At 39.7% G+C, this 17,418-nt stretch overlaps 1 protein-coding gene across 1 annotated transcript in view; it reads left to right on the top strand.

The window, feature by feature from the left end:
* Positions 1 to 17,418, top strand: part of LOC137614836 (reelin-like) — a 596,609-nt gene that overhangs the window by 411,515 nt on the left and 167,676 nt on the right. The window contains exons 33-34 of the mRNA XM_068344496.1: positions 6,030 to 6,115; positions 17,137 to 17,269. Coding sequence (XP_068200597.1) covers positions 6,030 to 6,115; positions 17,137 to 17,269 — 219 coding nt within the window. The remainder of the gene's footprint in view (positions 1 to 6,029; positions 6,116 to 17,136; positions 17,270 to 17,418) is intronic.

The raw sequence follows: 17,418 nt of genomic DNA, 5'->3' as shown, positions 1-17,418 counted from the left end.
ACTCATCTGAGGCTTCGTAGTCAGCAGGCTACTCTCCCTCTCTGACGACAGAGAAGATGTCATCGGCATGTAGTCAGCCTCTAGGCTCATCACTTGAAGAGTGTCCTGAACTTTATCATCCGCATGATCCAATGATACCAGCGGGAGTTGAACCGTCGGTAACTGGTGACCATAAACAGCAGTCACCTTGGCCTTGGGGATGAGGAGGTTCTTGAGTTCCATGGCAGGAAGGTAAAGGGCACCTTGGTGAAAGTTCTTCTGATAGCCTCTCACCTAATGCCGAAGGGTCTTCTGACTCCGCGGTTTCTCATTCTGGGAGATGCTAGTAGCGTGGAAGCCAGTGTCTATTAGGTCCTTGCAAGTGTTTCTGTTGGAAGGTTCCCAAATTGCAAATGAGCTTTTGGAAACATGACAATCTGTATGATTCCGGCAAGTCTTGTGGCCACAAGGCAACTTGACCAGCCTGGTACAGGTTACCATTGAACACTCCATGTCTTCAGGAACCTATAAAAATAGTAAATTTCAATGAGTACAAGTAGTAGTATCAAAATATTTTCTTATTTTAGAATATGTAAATAAATGTTAAATTAGAAATTATTGAATACATTCTCTAGACTGAAAATTTTCTGACACTTGCTATGGCTATTGCTACACTATAGTGGGGACTCCTGCCATACAGCTCAGAAATCTTTAAAGATTAATGAAAGATTCATAAAAGGCAGTGTGGTAGAAAATGGAGGAAAAGTGTCACATCAGTGAAACACTATTTCCCTCAAAGTCGGTCACTTGAACAACCTAAGGTGGCAAATTCACATACCATCCTCTCTAAGCTCCCGAGGCAGCAGCACCCGTGTCTATGGCAGCAGCTATTCCTGGCAACCATGGCTTCATGAACTGGCTTTTCGTCACCCCAAGAATGTCGACACAACGCACCAGTGGCATTGTCCAGTCGACAAGAAAAATAGGGCGATCCTATATAGAACCATTCCACAAGCAGGGGGGAAAAAGACCTAGGCACTATCATTTAATCATGAGGAAAAAGGGAGGGGTGGCTTAAGATAATGAGAGCCATACAAGACGGCTAGGATGACAAAAATTGTAAATTCAAGGAGATCCTAACAACCAGGTAGGATCCAATCAACCATATTCAGAGTATAATGCTCCTCAGATATGGAAGAGGAAAAGGGGTGTAGATGACTAGCCTAATGCTGCAGCTAAAGTTACAGAGGGAAAGGGGTGTTCCCCTCTTAGCCTACTCACATCCAATCCTAGAAGAACTGAAGCTGACAAGACTGGAAGCATGGACAGAAGACAATACTTCTGCCAGGATAAACCGACCAGGCAAAGAAGCTAAGACTCCACAGCTAGAGGTACATAGCTCAGAATGAGAAGCTGCAGTAATAATCTAGATAAACACTAAGTCAGCAGGGGAGAAACCCAAAGGAAACTAGCCCTCTGTCTAGATATAGCAGATTAGAGATACTCAAATGCTAGGGTATGTAGACTAGACAAAGGAACTGTAGTCCCTAAGACAGTGAAAGGTTATGGCCTAATGAGGAAGGGGAAGGGGCAACCAGACCACCCAATAGGGGTCTCTAAGGCGGCAGATAGAATTAATCCAAGGAAGGAATACAGCAGGCAGACAATGGGGGGAGAGGGACTCAGAAAGTGGGGGGTTGTAGCATTAGAACTAATATGGCGTTCTAAGCGGTCTGTAGCAAGAAGGCACAGACAACGAGTCCTAACAACCGGCTGCCAGCCTACCAAAAAATACATAAATAAGCCTAGGAATGGGTAAGCCGACACAAATGGGAGGTTACTTGTCAGCATTAGAAAAATTTTAGTTATGTTCTAAGGTATCAACAAGAAGTAGACACCGTGAACAATTTCCCACAACCTGTGCCACCTGACCAAAAACTCAGGATAAGTAGACAAGTAAAACACAGTCGCCCTTGGACAACTGTAAAACACTATCCACTGCCCCCAGAAGGACTTTCAGAGCTGCAGCTCCTCATTATGACTCACGAAACCCGTAAGGTTAAGTGATAGAAGGTGAGGGTGCATAAGTACATATTTACTAGTCATGGCCGATGGCCATAGTAGAGTTCGTCTAAGTTAAGATTGATCAAATACACACATGCAGAAAATAGTAAAAAGCTATAACCCATAATCATACCACATTTGTAAAAGAATATGGAAAAAACATTCTTGCAATACTATGAAAAGATAATTATGCCTTTCGGATCAATTTGGATACATGAGTCGCCAGATATGCAACAGCCGGTGGCATTAAAAGCATGCACATAGTAAAAATACCGGGGTTTAGACGCAAAATTCTCCAACACCAAAGGAAATGGTACTCAACTTAGTCAATAAGGAAGAAGCAGAAGCATCCATGATCACAAAATCACTCAGAAAGCTACGAAAACACACAGAAAAACTCCGAAGCAACCGACAAGATAGCGCTGCTAGAGGAATGGAGAACTAGGAAACGTGTTTGTAGTAGCACACTGGGATCGGAAATTTTAATGGCTGTCTCACCCATGTATCCAATCCTATCCCTTATCCTTAAAGGCAAGTTTAGCTCTATTCGGCTAAGGATAGCCGTAGCTTGTTTTAAACACGTCCCTGTTGTATACACGATATCTCTCAGGATATTCGCTCCAGGGGATAGAAACCTGTGTTACTTCTGAGGTAAAATTCTCTGGTATATCACTCGCAGGAATATCCTAAGTAGAAAGATGCCTTTGAGGAACTTCCATCAGGACTGACATATATATATATATATATATGTGTGTGTGTGTGTGTGTGTGTGTGTGTGCGTAAAATCCACAGGAAACAGAGAAGTAAAAGGCCAGGTACCAAGCGCTTTCATGTATTATGTAAACTTCTTATGGGTACAAAAATGTAATGAAACCCACAAGCAAGCAAAGCATCATCAATGTGTGTAAGTATTAGTCGTAAAGAAATAGATAAACAAATGTCGTTATATAATAGAATGCTAGTAATATAACAATCAATGTACTAAATTTTTACACTGCTTAGAATATTTAATAAGAGCAGATTGAATAATATTTTTAGGGAAGGTTTTTACAAAATACAATCTCCGAGGAGTATTCCCAGTCTTATAGTGGTTGAAATCATTCATGTAAAAAAACAGAGCACTAGACATTTGTCCTGTCCTAGCTGCATAACGATGTTGTTTGATTATCAATTATTTTACCAGTTTTACCCAAATATTTCTTGTCACACCCAGTATTATTTAAGATATACCTTACTGTTCCCGAACTTTCAATTACTACATTCACCTTGAATATTTTCAATAAGTCTTTGATATGAGCAAAATTTTTATCGTATGGAAGTACCAGCACATTCTCATTCTTAAAAGTCTCCTTATTCTTATCGGAATAAAAAATATTTCTTGCTTTCTGTAGACACTTGTCAATTGAAACTTTGGGTTATTTCAATATAATTCTTATGTCATTGATTATACCAATCTCTGCGTCTATAAATTCTCAAAATTCTCAAATTTTCAGTCCTTGAAAACATACTTGAAATAAAAACCAAAACTTTCACACTGGTTTGATGATTTGAATAGTATTGAATGTCGGAACCAACGTTATCAGGTGTCCTGTAAATATAAAAAACAAAACCTCTATCATTTCCATGCGCTAAAACGTCAAAAAAATGACAATTTACAATGATTTTCTTCTTCAACAGATAATTTAATGATATACTAAATTATTCAACTTTTCCAAAAATTTATTCAAATTCTCGTAGGTAGAGCAAACACAAAAAATATCGTCAACAAAAGGAAACCAAGGAACCCCGTTAGGCAAAATCGCTGGTAACAGTTTAACTTCGAAAATTTCTGTGTAAAAATTACTGAGTATTGGGTATGGAGGATTGCCCATTCCCATTCCATTTTTTGTCGGTAAAACTTTCCATTAAAAATAAATTTACAATCTTTAAAAAATAATTTTATCAATTGCCTTGTTTTGCCAGGAGATAAAGGTATAACAAACTTACTTAATTCGTCAGATAAATGTCAATAAATCGTCAACTGGAACCTTTGTAAACAAGGACGTTAAGTCAAAACTAACCATTTTAAAGTTGAACTCAATGCAAGCACTAAGCAATTTGTTAACAAAATCCGTATTATTCATTTTATGCGATCCAGATATTTTTCCAACAAGAGGAATGAGTACTTGTACTATCCATTCAGACAGTTTGTAATAAATTCTACCAAGTGAACTGATTATTGGGTGGACAGGGTTATTAATCTCTTTTTGATAAAACCGTACATGTACGGTAATATGGAACATTGGAAAGAAAATTGCTTTATAAATACATTATATCCTTTTAATATTGGATTTTAATTCCCCATTGAAATTTTTATTAACAGTTTCCAAAGGATTTCCACGTACTTCAGAGTAAGTTTCATTATCTGACAATAGATTATTCATCTTTCTCACATACTCATCTTTATCCATTATTACTAAAACCTTAGACTTATCGGCCTTCACAATATGCAGATCATTATAATTTTTTAAGTCAATGTAATACTTTATCTAACGTTTTGGAATACTAGTTATTATTGGTTTGGACATGGCACCATAAACAATACCTTTACAAATGTTTACATCATAAGTTGACAAATTATTATTTCTTTCCAGATTACAAAAAGAGTTTGTGACTTTCTTGTATGATTTCATTCTCTAATTCACAACGTAATATACGAAAGCGCTTGGTACCTGGTCTTTTACTTAAATATTTGTCACGTGCAGTTTTGTAACTGGTAATATATATATATATATATATATACATATATATATATATACATACATATATATATATATATATATGTGTGTGTGTATATATATATATACATATATATATATATATATATGTATCTATGTATGTATATATATATATATATATATATACATATATATATATATATATATGTATATATATATATATATATATACTTATATACATATATGTATCTAAGTATGTATGTATGTATATACATATATATATATATATATATATATCACAAGCACACATGGTTTCCAGTCAAACAGGTGGGGGGGTTCGAATCTCCACCCGGCCAGAAGCTGTTACCATAAAATGAAATCCAAGTGGATGTATATTCCAAGGATAGAATTCGGTATTAAATACCATTCGTGGGTGATATTTACATTGATTGAAATCACGTGTGCTTGTGATATATATTCATTTATAATAACCACGTGTTGCAAACTTACGATTCAGCTCTCATAGTGGAGATGGGTTTATTTCAAGTGTATGAACAGATTCTTGAATTCGACAGGAATATGTACGAGGACTTGTCATAAACTTTTATCTCTCTTGATAGCTCAGTCGGTATGGTCACTGCGGGCATGGTTTCCAGCCGAACAGATGGGGGTTCGAATCTCCACCCGGCCAGAAGCTGTTACCATAAAATGAATTCCAATTGGATGTATATTCCCAGGATAGAATTCAGTATTAAATGCCATTCGTGGGTAATATTTACACACACACACACATATATATATATATATATATATATGTATATATATATATATATATATGTATATATATATACATATATATATATATATATATATGTATATATATATACATATATATATATATATATATATGTATATATACATATATATATATATATATATATAAATAAATATGTATACATATATGTATACATATATATATATATATATATATAGTAATTTATAGCATATATTTGTATATTTCTAATGCCACAAGAAGTTTGTGGAAGATAAAAGTCTAAGAGATGTTTTGTTCCTTTGATACCTTTTAATAAATGGTCATTCTTCACTTGTCTTCCCAGACTCTCAATGATACAAAATCGTCTGCTATGTTTCACCTTTCTTGCCTATGATGACTATTCATATTTTACTTATGTGGTGAACTTCAATTTTTAAATTATCTTCCCAAAATCTAAACGAAATCCCTTGTTATTTCTTTTCTTTCTCTTCTAGACTCAGCTAGATCAAATACCACTCGTCTTAGATGGTGGCAACCTTCAAAGGATGGGTTCTTCACATCTCAATGGGCTATTGATCAGGTATGGAGATTCTCTTTTTGTAATAAGTTTAAGCTCATTAGAATAAGTATGATACATGAGATAAGATATCGGCAGTGAAGTCAAATGTTCACTTCACTGGAATCACCTGACTTTGACAAATCTTATGACTGTCTATCTGATGACAATAAATTTCATTAGCAAATATTTTTTATTCACTTTGTCAGGAAATATCAGTGTGATGTGCAATGACAATTTATAGTAGTGCAATGATGAATTCTTTGGTAAGCAATGTGCTTATATTCTTGTAAAACTTCTTGACGATTAAAGTAAATAATACAAAAAAAAAAAGGAAAGAAAAAAAAAAGAGTAAGATCTGCCATAGACATTTTAAGTGTTAATGTCTACTTTTCCTTAATTTGTAGCGTAGTGCCATATTTTGGGTCACTTATTATAAAGATTGCAAAATTACAAAACGCTTTAAGTTCTTTTTTTTTAATAAAGTAAAATTGAAGTGAGTGTAAAATTCTACAAAAATAACTTAAAAAATCAAAGATCACTTACTCCGATGAAGTCTAGAACTCATGCTAATAGAACTGAATATGATTGACCTTATTATCACCTGAAGATGATCAGATATTCTGCAAATTCAAGAGGTGAACTACCAAGAGGTGAACTACCATACGAAATGGGAACAGCAAGTGCAACACAACCCTTACCAAAATAGATTTCTTAATTGATAACAAGACATTTAATGGCTTTACGCGAATGAACAAGGATCATATTATAGGCTGTAGACAAATATTACCATCACTTTTATTGTAACACTATACCCCATCCAAGATGATTTGTTGTATGGCAATCAGATTCCCCTAGTCTTTGTAACACTGAAAATAAACAATAGGATGTGTTTCCTATGCATTTCAGCTGAAAACAAATACCGTCTAAAACAAACATTATTATATTTATTATCAGTACTAGCTAAGCTACAACCCTAGTTGAAAAAGCAAGATGCTATAAGACCAGGGGTTCCAAAAAGGAAAAATAGCCCAGTGAGGAAAAGAAAGGAAATGAAAAGAAATAGATAAACGCTATAGGAAGTAACGAAAAATTGGAATAAAATATAAACAAATATTAACATTAAAACAGATATTTCATATATAGCCTAGACTATAAAAAGACTTACGTTAGCCTGTTCAACATAAAAACATTTGTCGCAAGTTTGAACTTTTGAATTTCTACTGATTCAACTATCCGATTAGAAAGATCATTCCACAACTTGGTCACAGCTGGAATAAAACTTCTAGAATACTGTATATTATTGAGCCTCATGATGGAGAAAGCATGACTATCAGAATTAACTGCATGCCTAGCATTACGAACAGGATAGAACTGTCCGGGAAGTTCGGAATATAAAGGATGGTCAGAATTATGAAAAATCTTATGAAACCTGCATAATTAACTTATTGAATGACGGTACCAAAGATTAATATCTAGATCAGGAATTAGAAATTTAATAGACCGTAAGTTCCTGCTCAACAAATTAAGATGAGAATCAGCAGCTGAAGACCAGACAGGAGAACAATACTCGAAACAAGGTACAATGAAAGAATTAAAACCCTTCATCAGAATAGATTGATCACCGAAAACTTTGAGAGACTTTCTCAATAAGTCAATTTCTTTTTTGTGCAATTGAAGAAGACAGAACTAAGACCCAATGTGTTTCTCAAAAGTAATATTGCTGTCGAGAATCACACCTAAAATCTTAAAAGAGCCATACAGTTAAAGAAACATTATACTGACATACGGATGTTGAGGAGCCAATGTCCTTGCTTACTTACAATTATACTTTAAGTTTTGTTGGGATTCTATTCCATACCCCATAATTAGCACCATGCACTAATTATAGCTAGATCTGTATCAAGGGCTTCAGCAACCTAAGATCTATATTCAGGAGATGGAATTGATGCAAAGAGAGTTGTATCATCTTCATATGCAACAAGCTTGTTTTCTAGGCCAAAACAGTTGTCATGCGATATATTACTTAAAAAATCAATAATGAGGCTAAGAAATAACTCAAACGCTCCCAACTGTTTGAGCTTTAAAAAAAAGGACCTCATGATTAACTCGGTCAAAGGTAAAACTGAAATCAAGGCCAATCATGCAAACTTCCTGACCACTATCAAGGAATTTCTGTACAGCGTGGAGATTGTAAGAAAGGCATTACATGCTCCAAGGCCTTTACTACAAAAAACCAAATTGCAAACTAGGGAACAGATGATTACCTTCAGCTAACCTATTATGATATTTTGCCAAAAGACGTTCAAAAACTTTAGATAGTATGGGAGCTATGGAAATTGGGCTGTAACCAGAAACACATTTACATAGTGGAGTAACATTACCAATTCTCCAACAAGTGCTAAAAGCTCCTCTTCTTGCTAACTGGCGCAAAATAACAGATAACTTTGGAGCTAAGAAATCTGCAGTCTTTATAAAAAACAAAGGAAAAATACAATTTAGGTCTGCACCTTCACAAGCATCTAGGTCCATCAAAAGAGGTTTATTTCCATGAGATCGAAAAGGTAAAATAGATAGTTTAGCCTCAGGAAAACAGGAATGAGGAAGTTCGAGTCTCTCATTAATCTGATGACTGTCCAACACATCTGCCAAAATGATTGCCTTTTCCTTTGGACAGTGAGTGACTGAGCCATATGGTTTAAGAAAAGGAGGAACTGTTGCATATACACCAAAGAGTGCAGCTCTGAAGGTAGTCCACCACTTATGTTCCTAATTTATGGCCGACATACCATAATAGAGTATGTGTTACTTTGAGAGTTTACACATGAATGATAACATAAAGATAACTATCCATGTTGATGCATTTAAAGGAAAGTGTGGCAGTTCTGTTGCCCCACCCCTTATATACCCTCCCTAACCTAATTCTCCCCTTTTCCCCCTCCTTATCCCTTCTATCCCCCATAGCAAAATGCCTAACCATGTTCACTTGTCACCCTCCTTATCCCGTCTTTTGCCCGTCCAAACACCCCTACCTAATCTTATTCTCCCTTCTCGCCATCCTTATCCCTTCTCTTGCCACCCCATAAACACCCTACCTTCCCTTTTCACCCCTTCTTGCCCTCTTTATCCCTTCTCTTACCCCCTCACAAACACCCTCCCTAACATTGTTTTCCACTTAGTGACCATCTTATAACTTCTCTTACCTCCCCACAAACAACTGCATTAACCTTGTTAACCCTTCTAGCCCTACTTATCCTTTATTTTGCCCCCTTAAACAGCCTCCCTAACCTTGCTCTTTCTTTCTCGCCCTTATTATCTCTTTGCTTGCCTCCACTTACAACCACCATAACCTTTTTCTCCCATTCTCTTCATCTTTATCCCTTCTCTTATCCCCAGACAAACACCATCCTTAACCTTGTTCTCCCCTTCTCCCCGTCCTTGTCCATTCTCTTGCCGCCCCCCCCCCCCCCACCACCACAAACACCTTCCCTAAACTTCTTCTCCCCTTGTCGCCATCCTTATCTCTTCTCCTGACCGCAAGAAACACCCTCCCTAACCTTATTTTCCCTTATTCGCACTCCTTATCTCTTCTCTCGCCCATCACAAACACCCTCCTTAACCTTGTTCTCACCTTCTCGCCCTTCTTATCACTCCTCTTGCCCCCACCATAAACATCCTCCTTAAACTTTTCTCCCCTTCTAGACCTCCTAACATATTCTCTTACCTCCCCACAAGCACCCTCAATAACATTGATCTCTCCTTCTCGCCCCTTTTATCTCTTTGCTTGTCTCCACAATCAACCTCCTTAACCTTTTCCCCTTCTTGCCCTCCTTATAATTTCTCATGTCTCCCAACAAACACACTCCTTAACCTTGTTCTCCCCTTCTCGCCCTCCTTATCCCTACTCTTGTCCATACGAACACCCTCCCTAACCTTTTACTCCCCTTCTCATACTACTTATAACTTCTCTTGCTCCCTACAAACGCTCTACATAAACTTCTCCCCTTGTCGCCCTCCTTATCTCTTCTCTTGGCCCCAACAAACACCCTCCCTACCCTTGTTCTCCCCTTTTCACACTCCTTATTTCTTCTCTTGCCCACCACACACACCCTTCTTAACCTTGTTCCCCCCTTCTCGTCAAACTTATCCCTCCTCTTGCCCCACACAAACAACATCCATAAACTTGTTCTCCCCTTCTTGGCCTCTTTATCTCTTCTCTTGGTCCCCACAAATACCCTCCCTAACCTTGTTCTCCCCTTCTCGATCTTCTTATAACTCCTCTTGACCCCTCCACAAACATTCTCTCTAACCTTTTTAACCCATGCTCGCCCTCCTCATCCCATCTCTAACCACCCCCACACCAAAAATTCTCCATAACCTTGTTTTCCCATCCTCGTCTTCTTATCACTACTCTTGCCCACACAAACATCCTCCTCAGCCTTGTTCTCCCCTTCTCTCCTCCCTTATCCCTCTTCTTGCCCCAATAAACACCCTCCCCAACCTTATTCTCACTTCTTGCCCTCATTATCCCTCTTATTGCCTCCACAAATACCCTCCCTAACCTTGTTCTTCCCCTTCTTGCCCTCCTTATCACTCCTCTTGCCAGGTACAGACACCCTCCCCAACCTCGCTCTCCCCTTCTTACTCTCCTTATCCCTTCTCTTGCCCCCTAAAAACCAACCCCCTAACCTTCTTCTTCCCTTCTCGTCCTCTTTATCCCTTCTCTTCCAACCTGCAAACACCCTTCCCACCCTTGTTCTTCTCCTCTCACCTTCCTTATCACTCCTCCTGCCCCCCACAAACATCCTCCCTAACTTTGTTCTCCCCTTCTCACACTCCTTATCACTCCTCTTACCTCCAATAAACACCCTCCCTAACCTTGTTCTCCCCTTCTTGTCCTCTTTATTGGTCCTCTTGCCCCACAAATACCCTCCCTGACCTTGTTCTCACCTTCTCACCCCCTTATCCTTCTTTTTGCCCCAAGAAACACCGTCCCTAACCTTCTTCTCCGCTTCTTGCTTTCATTATCACTCCTCTTGCCTCCACAAATACCTTCCCCATCCTCGCTCTCCCATTCTCGTAGTCCTTATCCCCTTTTTTGACCCCTAGAAAGACCCTCCCTATCCTTGTTCTCCCGTTTTTGTCCTCCTTATTGCTCCTCTTGCACCCACAAACACCTTCCCTAACCTTGTTCTCACCTTCTCACCCCTTATCCTTCTTTTTACCCCAAGAAACACTGCCCCTAACCTTATTCTCCCCTTTTTGCCCTCATTATCACTCCTCTTGCCTCAAATAAACATCCTTACCCATCCTAGTTCTCCCATTCTCTCACTCCTTATCCCTTTTGTTGCCCCATACAAAAACCCTCCCTAACCTTATTCTCCCTTTTTCGCACGCATTACCACTCCTCTTGCCCCCATAAACACCCTCCATAGTATATCGATAAATCACTTTTATCTTTATCATAACACCACTCTCTCTCTCTCTCTCTCTCTCTCTCTCTCTCTCTCTCTCTCTCTCTCTCTCTCTCTCTCTCTCTCTCTCTCTCTCTCTCTTTCTAAAATGGGTAGTAGATTTGGAAAATGATTGAAGATAGGTTGAACATATAAGTTATAGTACTTTTTTACTAAATACTATTGATAAAAATTATTTGTGTAACAATAGGAGAATGAAACAATTGGGGACACAAATAATTACATTTATTAATTTTCATCTGTGCCGTCACTATTTACGTATAAATCATCACTCTCTACGTCTCTTATAATTGGACCAACAGTTTCATGTATGTTATTGGAGGGCCAATTCTTATCTTCAAATTTTCATAAGTATCATATTGCACCTGGCCACACATCTCTTGTCGAGTGGAACTTTGCTTATTCAAGTTTGGCTTTTAGGTCTGCCCTGGTAAATATCTGTAGTAAGGAGCGAATGTGTGGTTGCTTTAGCCCTTAACATAAGTAGTAAATAAGGTTAAACTTCTGTGATGGGCCGAGAGAGGAGTTGTGAACTCAAAGGCAGATTGAAAACGACTGAGTTATTTATTAAGGAACACTCTTCTTTATATACAAAACCTCAAGGCAACAGGACATGACCTGTTCGAGAGACAGATAATGTTACTGAGCAAAACGGAGACATGATCATTCAGGTTCTTTTTAGTGCGAGGGAAGAGCGCAGATACAAGCATAATATATACAAAATAATTATGTACAATTGTGTGACACTCATGCCCAAGAATTCCTGCAGAGCTTTGACGGTCGAGGGCGTGGGGAAATTCTGAACGGCTGCTACCTTCTCAGGGAGGGGATGGACTCCTTCAGGAGTGATACGGTGCCCTAAGAACGACACTTCGTTGGCGCCAAAGGTACACTTGTCGTACCGGACTACAAGGTCGTTTTGTTGCAGGCGGTCGAGCACGATGCGCAGGTGACGGAGGTGTTCCTCTTTTGAGGAGGAGAACACAAGTATGTCGTCCACATAACATACACAGAAAGGGAGGTCCCCTAAGATGCCATCCATGAGACGTTGAAACGTTGCCCCAGCATTACGAAGGCCAAAACAGGAGTAATTGAAGGTGTATGTGCCAAACGGAGTGGTGATGGCGGTCTTGGGGATGTCTTCTGGGTTCATAGGCACCTGATAATACCCCTTCAGGAGGTCGAGCGTAGAGAAAACCTTCGCTTTGTGCAGGTAGGAGGTTACATCGGCAATGTTTGGGAGGGGGTAGTGATCCGGTTCTGTTTGCATGTTCAGGCGCCTGTAATCCCCGCACGGACGGAGGGAGCCGTCTTTCTTCAGAACGATGTGTAAGGGTGACGACCATGGGCTGGAGGCCTTTTGGCAAAGGCCCATTTTCTCCATTTCGGCGAACGTCTGTTTGGCGGCTGCCAATCGTTCCGGTGCCAGACGTCTGGGGGTCCTGTCGTCTTGATATGGTGATAAATACCGTGCTTGGCAGGAACCGTGGGCGTTTGGCGAAGTTCTGGACGGAAAACTTCCGGGTACGACGTGAGGAGGTGGGCGTAGGCATCCGTGGGTGCGCTGATGTGGAGAGCGAGGTTAGAGGGGGCGGGTTGAAGAGGTGTCGACAAGTACGAGTCTGCGTTGACCAATCGTCGGTGGGCGACATCGACCAGAAGGTGGAAATGAGAGAGGAAATCCGCACCGAGGATTGGCATTGTGACGTCAGCAACGAGAAACTTCCAATTGAATTTACCGTTTCCGAACGATAATGTGAGGTTCTCGTAACCGTAGGTGGGTATCGCAGATCCGTTGGCAGCTACCAAGCGGACGTCGGCAGATGTAGACAGACTACGTTGTGCCTTGAAGAGTTTCCTTGGCAAAAGAGAACGACAAGCACCCGTGTCTACCAAAAATTGCACACCCGTTCCTGCATCCTGTAAAAAGAACAGATTAGAAACATGGGAGGCCCTACCGCCACAAGCGATGGCCTGCTTACACGTTTTTTGGCCACTGACAATCTTTGGCACATTTCTTCGCGGTTGTCCCGAATCTGAAGTGGTAGTAGCAAAACTGTGGCGGATGGGAGGTAGTAAGTGGCTGTAGAAGTCGTTCGTTGGGGCGCGAGCGATTGGTGGGTGGTGGGCGGCTGTGTCGCCGCTTCCACGTCACGGGGTAGGCGTGTATGTCCTACGGCATTCATGTCAGCTTCGGTTGACGTTGAATAGGCATCCTCGTCGTCAGGGGTGGAGGCGTTGATGGAGGTCTTGAAGTGGCTGTCCATAAGGGCGTCGGCTTTGGTCATCAAGTCCTTTATGGGTAAACTATCGACATCGGGTATGGCAGCGCGTACAGGTTCAGGTAAACGGCGTATCCAAAGGGCATGGAGTAGGTTCACCTCACGAGGAGAGCCGTCTGCGGCAGGTTGAAGGCGAACGATACTGGTCATTTCCCTGAGGGCAAGCGAAGCCCTTTGGTCCCCCAACGGTTGTTGCGAGAGCTGAAAAAGCTTTGCTATACGGGCGGCTGGTGACGGCGAGTACTGCTGCAGAAGGTATGATTTGAGGGCGTCATACGCTATTGGGGTGTCTCCTTGTTCACAAAGCCAGTCGGATATTTTTGGGAAGATGTCCTCGGGTATCGCCACGTGAACATAATCCGCTTTGGTGGTTGAGCGAGTCACGCCCCTGATACGAAAGTGGACTTCAGCGCGTTGAAACCAAGCAAACGCCTCTCCAGTGGCGAACGGTGAAAGTTTCAATGGGGTGGCCGCGGCGCCAATTGATGTAGTCTCCGTCATAGTACCAACGATGGAGGGGCGAGGGAGGTGGGGGTGGAAGGCAGTGGGAGCGAGTCGACTTCCGAGGTCACCAATGTGACGGCGCCGAGTAATTGTGTGAACTCAAAGGCAGATTGGAAACGACTGAGTTATATTATTGTGGAACCCTCTCCTTATATACAAAACCTCAAGGCAACAGGACATAACAAGTTCACAAGACAGACAATATCACAGAGGAAAAACCAGACATGAATTTTCATGTTCGTTTTAGTGCGAGGGAAGAGCGAAGATACAAGCATAATATATTCAAAAGGAATTATGTACAATTGTGTGAAACACGGTTGGTACAATATATATGTATATATATGTGTGTGTGTGTTTGTGTGTGTGTGTATGTGTGACCGTAGAAGATAACAGTAAGCAACATTTCACTTATTCAAATTTAATAGTAATTTTTGGTAAGCTTTCACCCGTTTATAAACTTAAAGATGTAGAGTAACTGCATTTTTGCAACCACAAGGACATTTCAGCAAGTTTGTCACAACTCAGAAGATCATCGAGACAACCTTATCATTCATCAACTACTAAATCTTCAGAAACCCCAAAATACTGTACAATCATATAGGTTTTTAGCCCATTTCATCCATCGTTACACAGTCGGAAAAAAAATGCAATGCTAATACGTGCATGAAAACATTCCATTACATAACAAATATTGCGAAGAGAGAGAGAGAGAGAGAGAGAGAGAGAGAGAGAGAGAGAGAGAGAGAGATAAGCGCTGAATGAATGCAAAGAGAGGCGGAAAAGTGAATTATAGACTCGGGTCACACATCTGCAACTATGGTCTGCGCCTCGTTGCGATGTTAGAAAACAGCTGCATTTTTCAGTATCGCCATTCTACGACTAATCTACCCCGAATATGCGCAGAATATCGCGAGAGGGTTGCTTAACCTTTCTTTCTGCCTGGCGAGGTCCTGCTCCAGGTTGATCCGGTCGAGACCATGATGCGAACATATTGGACTGCTCAAAACTATGGTGACCTTCCGTTGCGATTTTCGTCAGCTGCGAAACTTTGCAGTAGAGTCATAGGCGAATCGTAACTCACTACGACTTGGCAACGGTTCCTTTACAACAATTGCAGATACGTACAACGAAATCATTATAGGATCTAGCGAATATACTGTATGGAGTCTGCGATCTGACAAGCATCACGACCACGTGATGATTCCCGCTCGCATAAAAGCATCGATAGAGAGATGCTCTGCCACAGTTCTCAGTTCTTCCCACTCTGATCATTATGAATGAAATCACTAAAGAAAACCAACGTGAACAAATCAAATTTTCAATCATTATCAATGACTTTAATAGCAAATAAAGAATATGAATAGATGAAAAAATGTTGAATGGTCACGATGACTGAAATCACTAAAGAAAACGAGCGTTAATAAATAAAATGTGCAATCGGTATCAATAGCAAATAGAAAATAAAGAATATGAACAAATAAAATTGTTAAATGATCTCTACGAATGAAGTAAATTAAGAAAACAAATGTAAATAAATAAAGTGTTGAATCATTATGAGTGACTTAAATAGAAAATAAATATTATGAATAATTGAAAAGCCCTATTATGCATGAAGACAATAAAAAACATGAATAAATAAAATGTGAAATCCATATAGTAAAGACATGTTAAAAGTACTATGCCGCCAGGTCAGAAACCTCCCTTCCTATAACTCCTTTGCTAACCGTTGTGCACTCGCTGCCAAGTCCAGTAGCAATGGAGTGGTAATCGAGCGGCATTCTAAAGCCCTGGCAATATATCTCGCGGGAATCGGCACTAATCTAAATTATTCGCAGGCTTAATCCCATACTGAACCAAGGAGGTTAGGCGGCGACTCGCGTTCAACTCTATAGCACTCGTCCTTTAACAGTTACCCAGGTTCAAGATTAAGTGAACGGGAATCTAGCAGGAAGCGTGCAACAGGTCGTTCCGACATAAAACTGCAGAACAATCGCAACACTCGGCTATTTCTTGGATTTTTTGACATCGCAGCGATTCGCAGAGCTTAGTTCAAGAAGTGTAACCCTAGCCTCAAGGAATGAAAAATGATTTGGGTAGCAGGAGGGATAAACACCCAAAGAGGGCATATCAAATGAACTCGTAAATCTTGACTTGCTGGGCTAGGCTATGTCCTAATATTAAAAAAGTAAAGTGCCTTTAAAATCTAATTTCTGACATGTAAATTTTTATCAAATATCATGGCAGGGTTTGCTGTTTCAGAGTATCACACAAATTAACCATCTGAATGGAAAGATGTTTGCAAAAACGATGACTTGAACTCCCTGACATAGATTCTATTTGTACTTTAAAAAGTAACTATGTATTTGGTCCTCTGAAAGTAGCTTGAAGAAATATACAATAAAATAAATGTGGGAATTCAATTAGATATCTGGAATTTGCCACTGCACCTTATACTAATCATGTGACACCAGTCAATAGGTTTGATTGTCACTACGCATTCAGTCATTTCTCCATACACCTCTGTTACACAAAATATAGCTATTTTGCTCCAGTCCGTGTATTTCTTTTGTAAATCCTTCCTCTATCATTAAAGGCAAAAATCTGCTTTCTCGCTATAAAAATAGAAAGATAGATATCTAAAACATTGATAGAAAATGCCAAAAAGATTAATTTTCACTGGAATGAGATTAGCTTAATTTAGAATTGTCTATCTGGTTATAGAACAGCAAAATGATTAACAGTAAAGAAAATGTTGACTAAAATTTCACGTATCACTTATTTCTAGATCCACATCGGTAACAGCGTCCAAGGACTTCCAGCCTTCACTGACATTGATACTGGATCTAGTTGGTTACTGCGTCCTGGCTCACAAATGGAACCCACATGTGGGGCCTCCCATAACTCTGTACATTTCACAGGTATGTAAGAAAGAATAAATGAGATTTTGATTGATTGCCAAAATAAATTTGATATAGGAAAAAGTATAAATTGGTTAATTCAATCAGTGAAATTAAGCCAGTTTAGCGATATTACCATCAGTTTTGCATGAAATATTATTTTTTTTTAC

Source organism: Palaemon carinicauda, chromosome 21, assembly GCF_036898095.1.
Source record: "Palaemon carinicauda isolate YSFRI2023 chromosome 21, ASM3689809v2, whole genome shotgun sequence".
Taxonomy (NCBI): domain Eukaryota; kingdom Metazoa; phylum Arthropoda; class Malacostraca; order Decapoda; family Palaemonidae; genus Palaemon; species Palaemon carinicauda.
The sequence above is the reverse complement of the archived record's forward strand: the minus strand, read 5'-3'. Positions and strand labels throughout refer to the sequence as shown.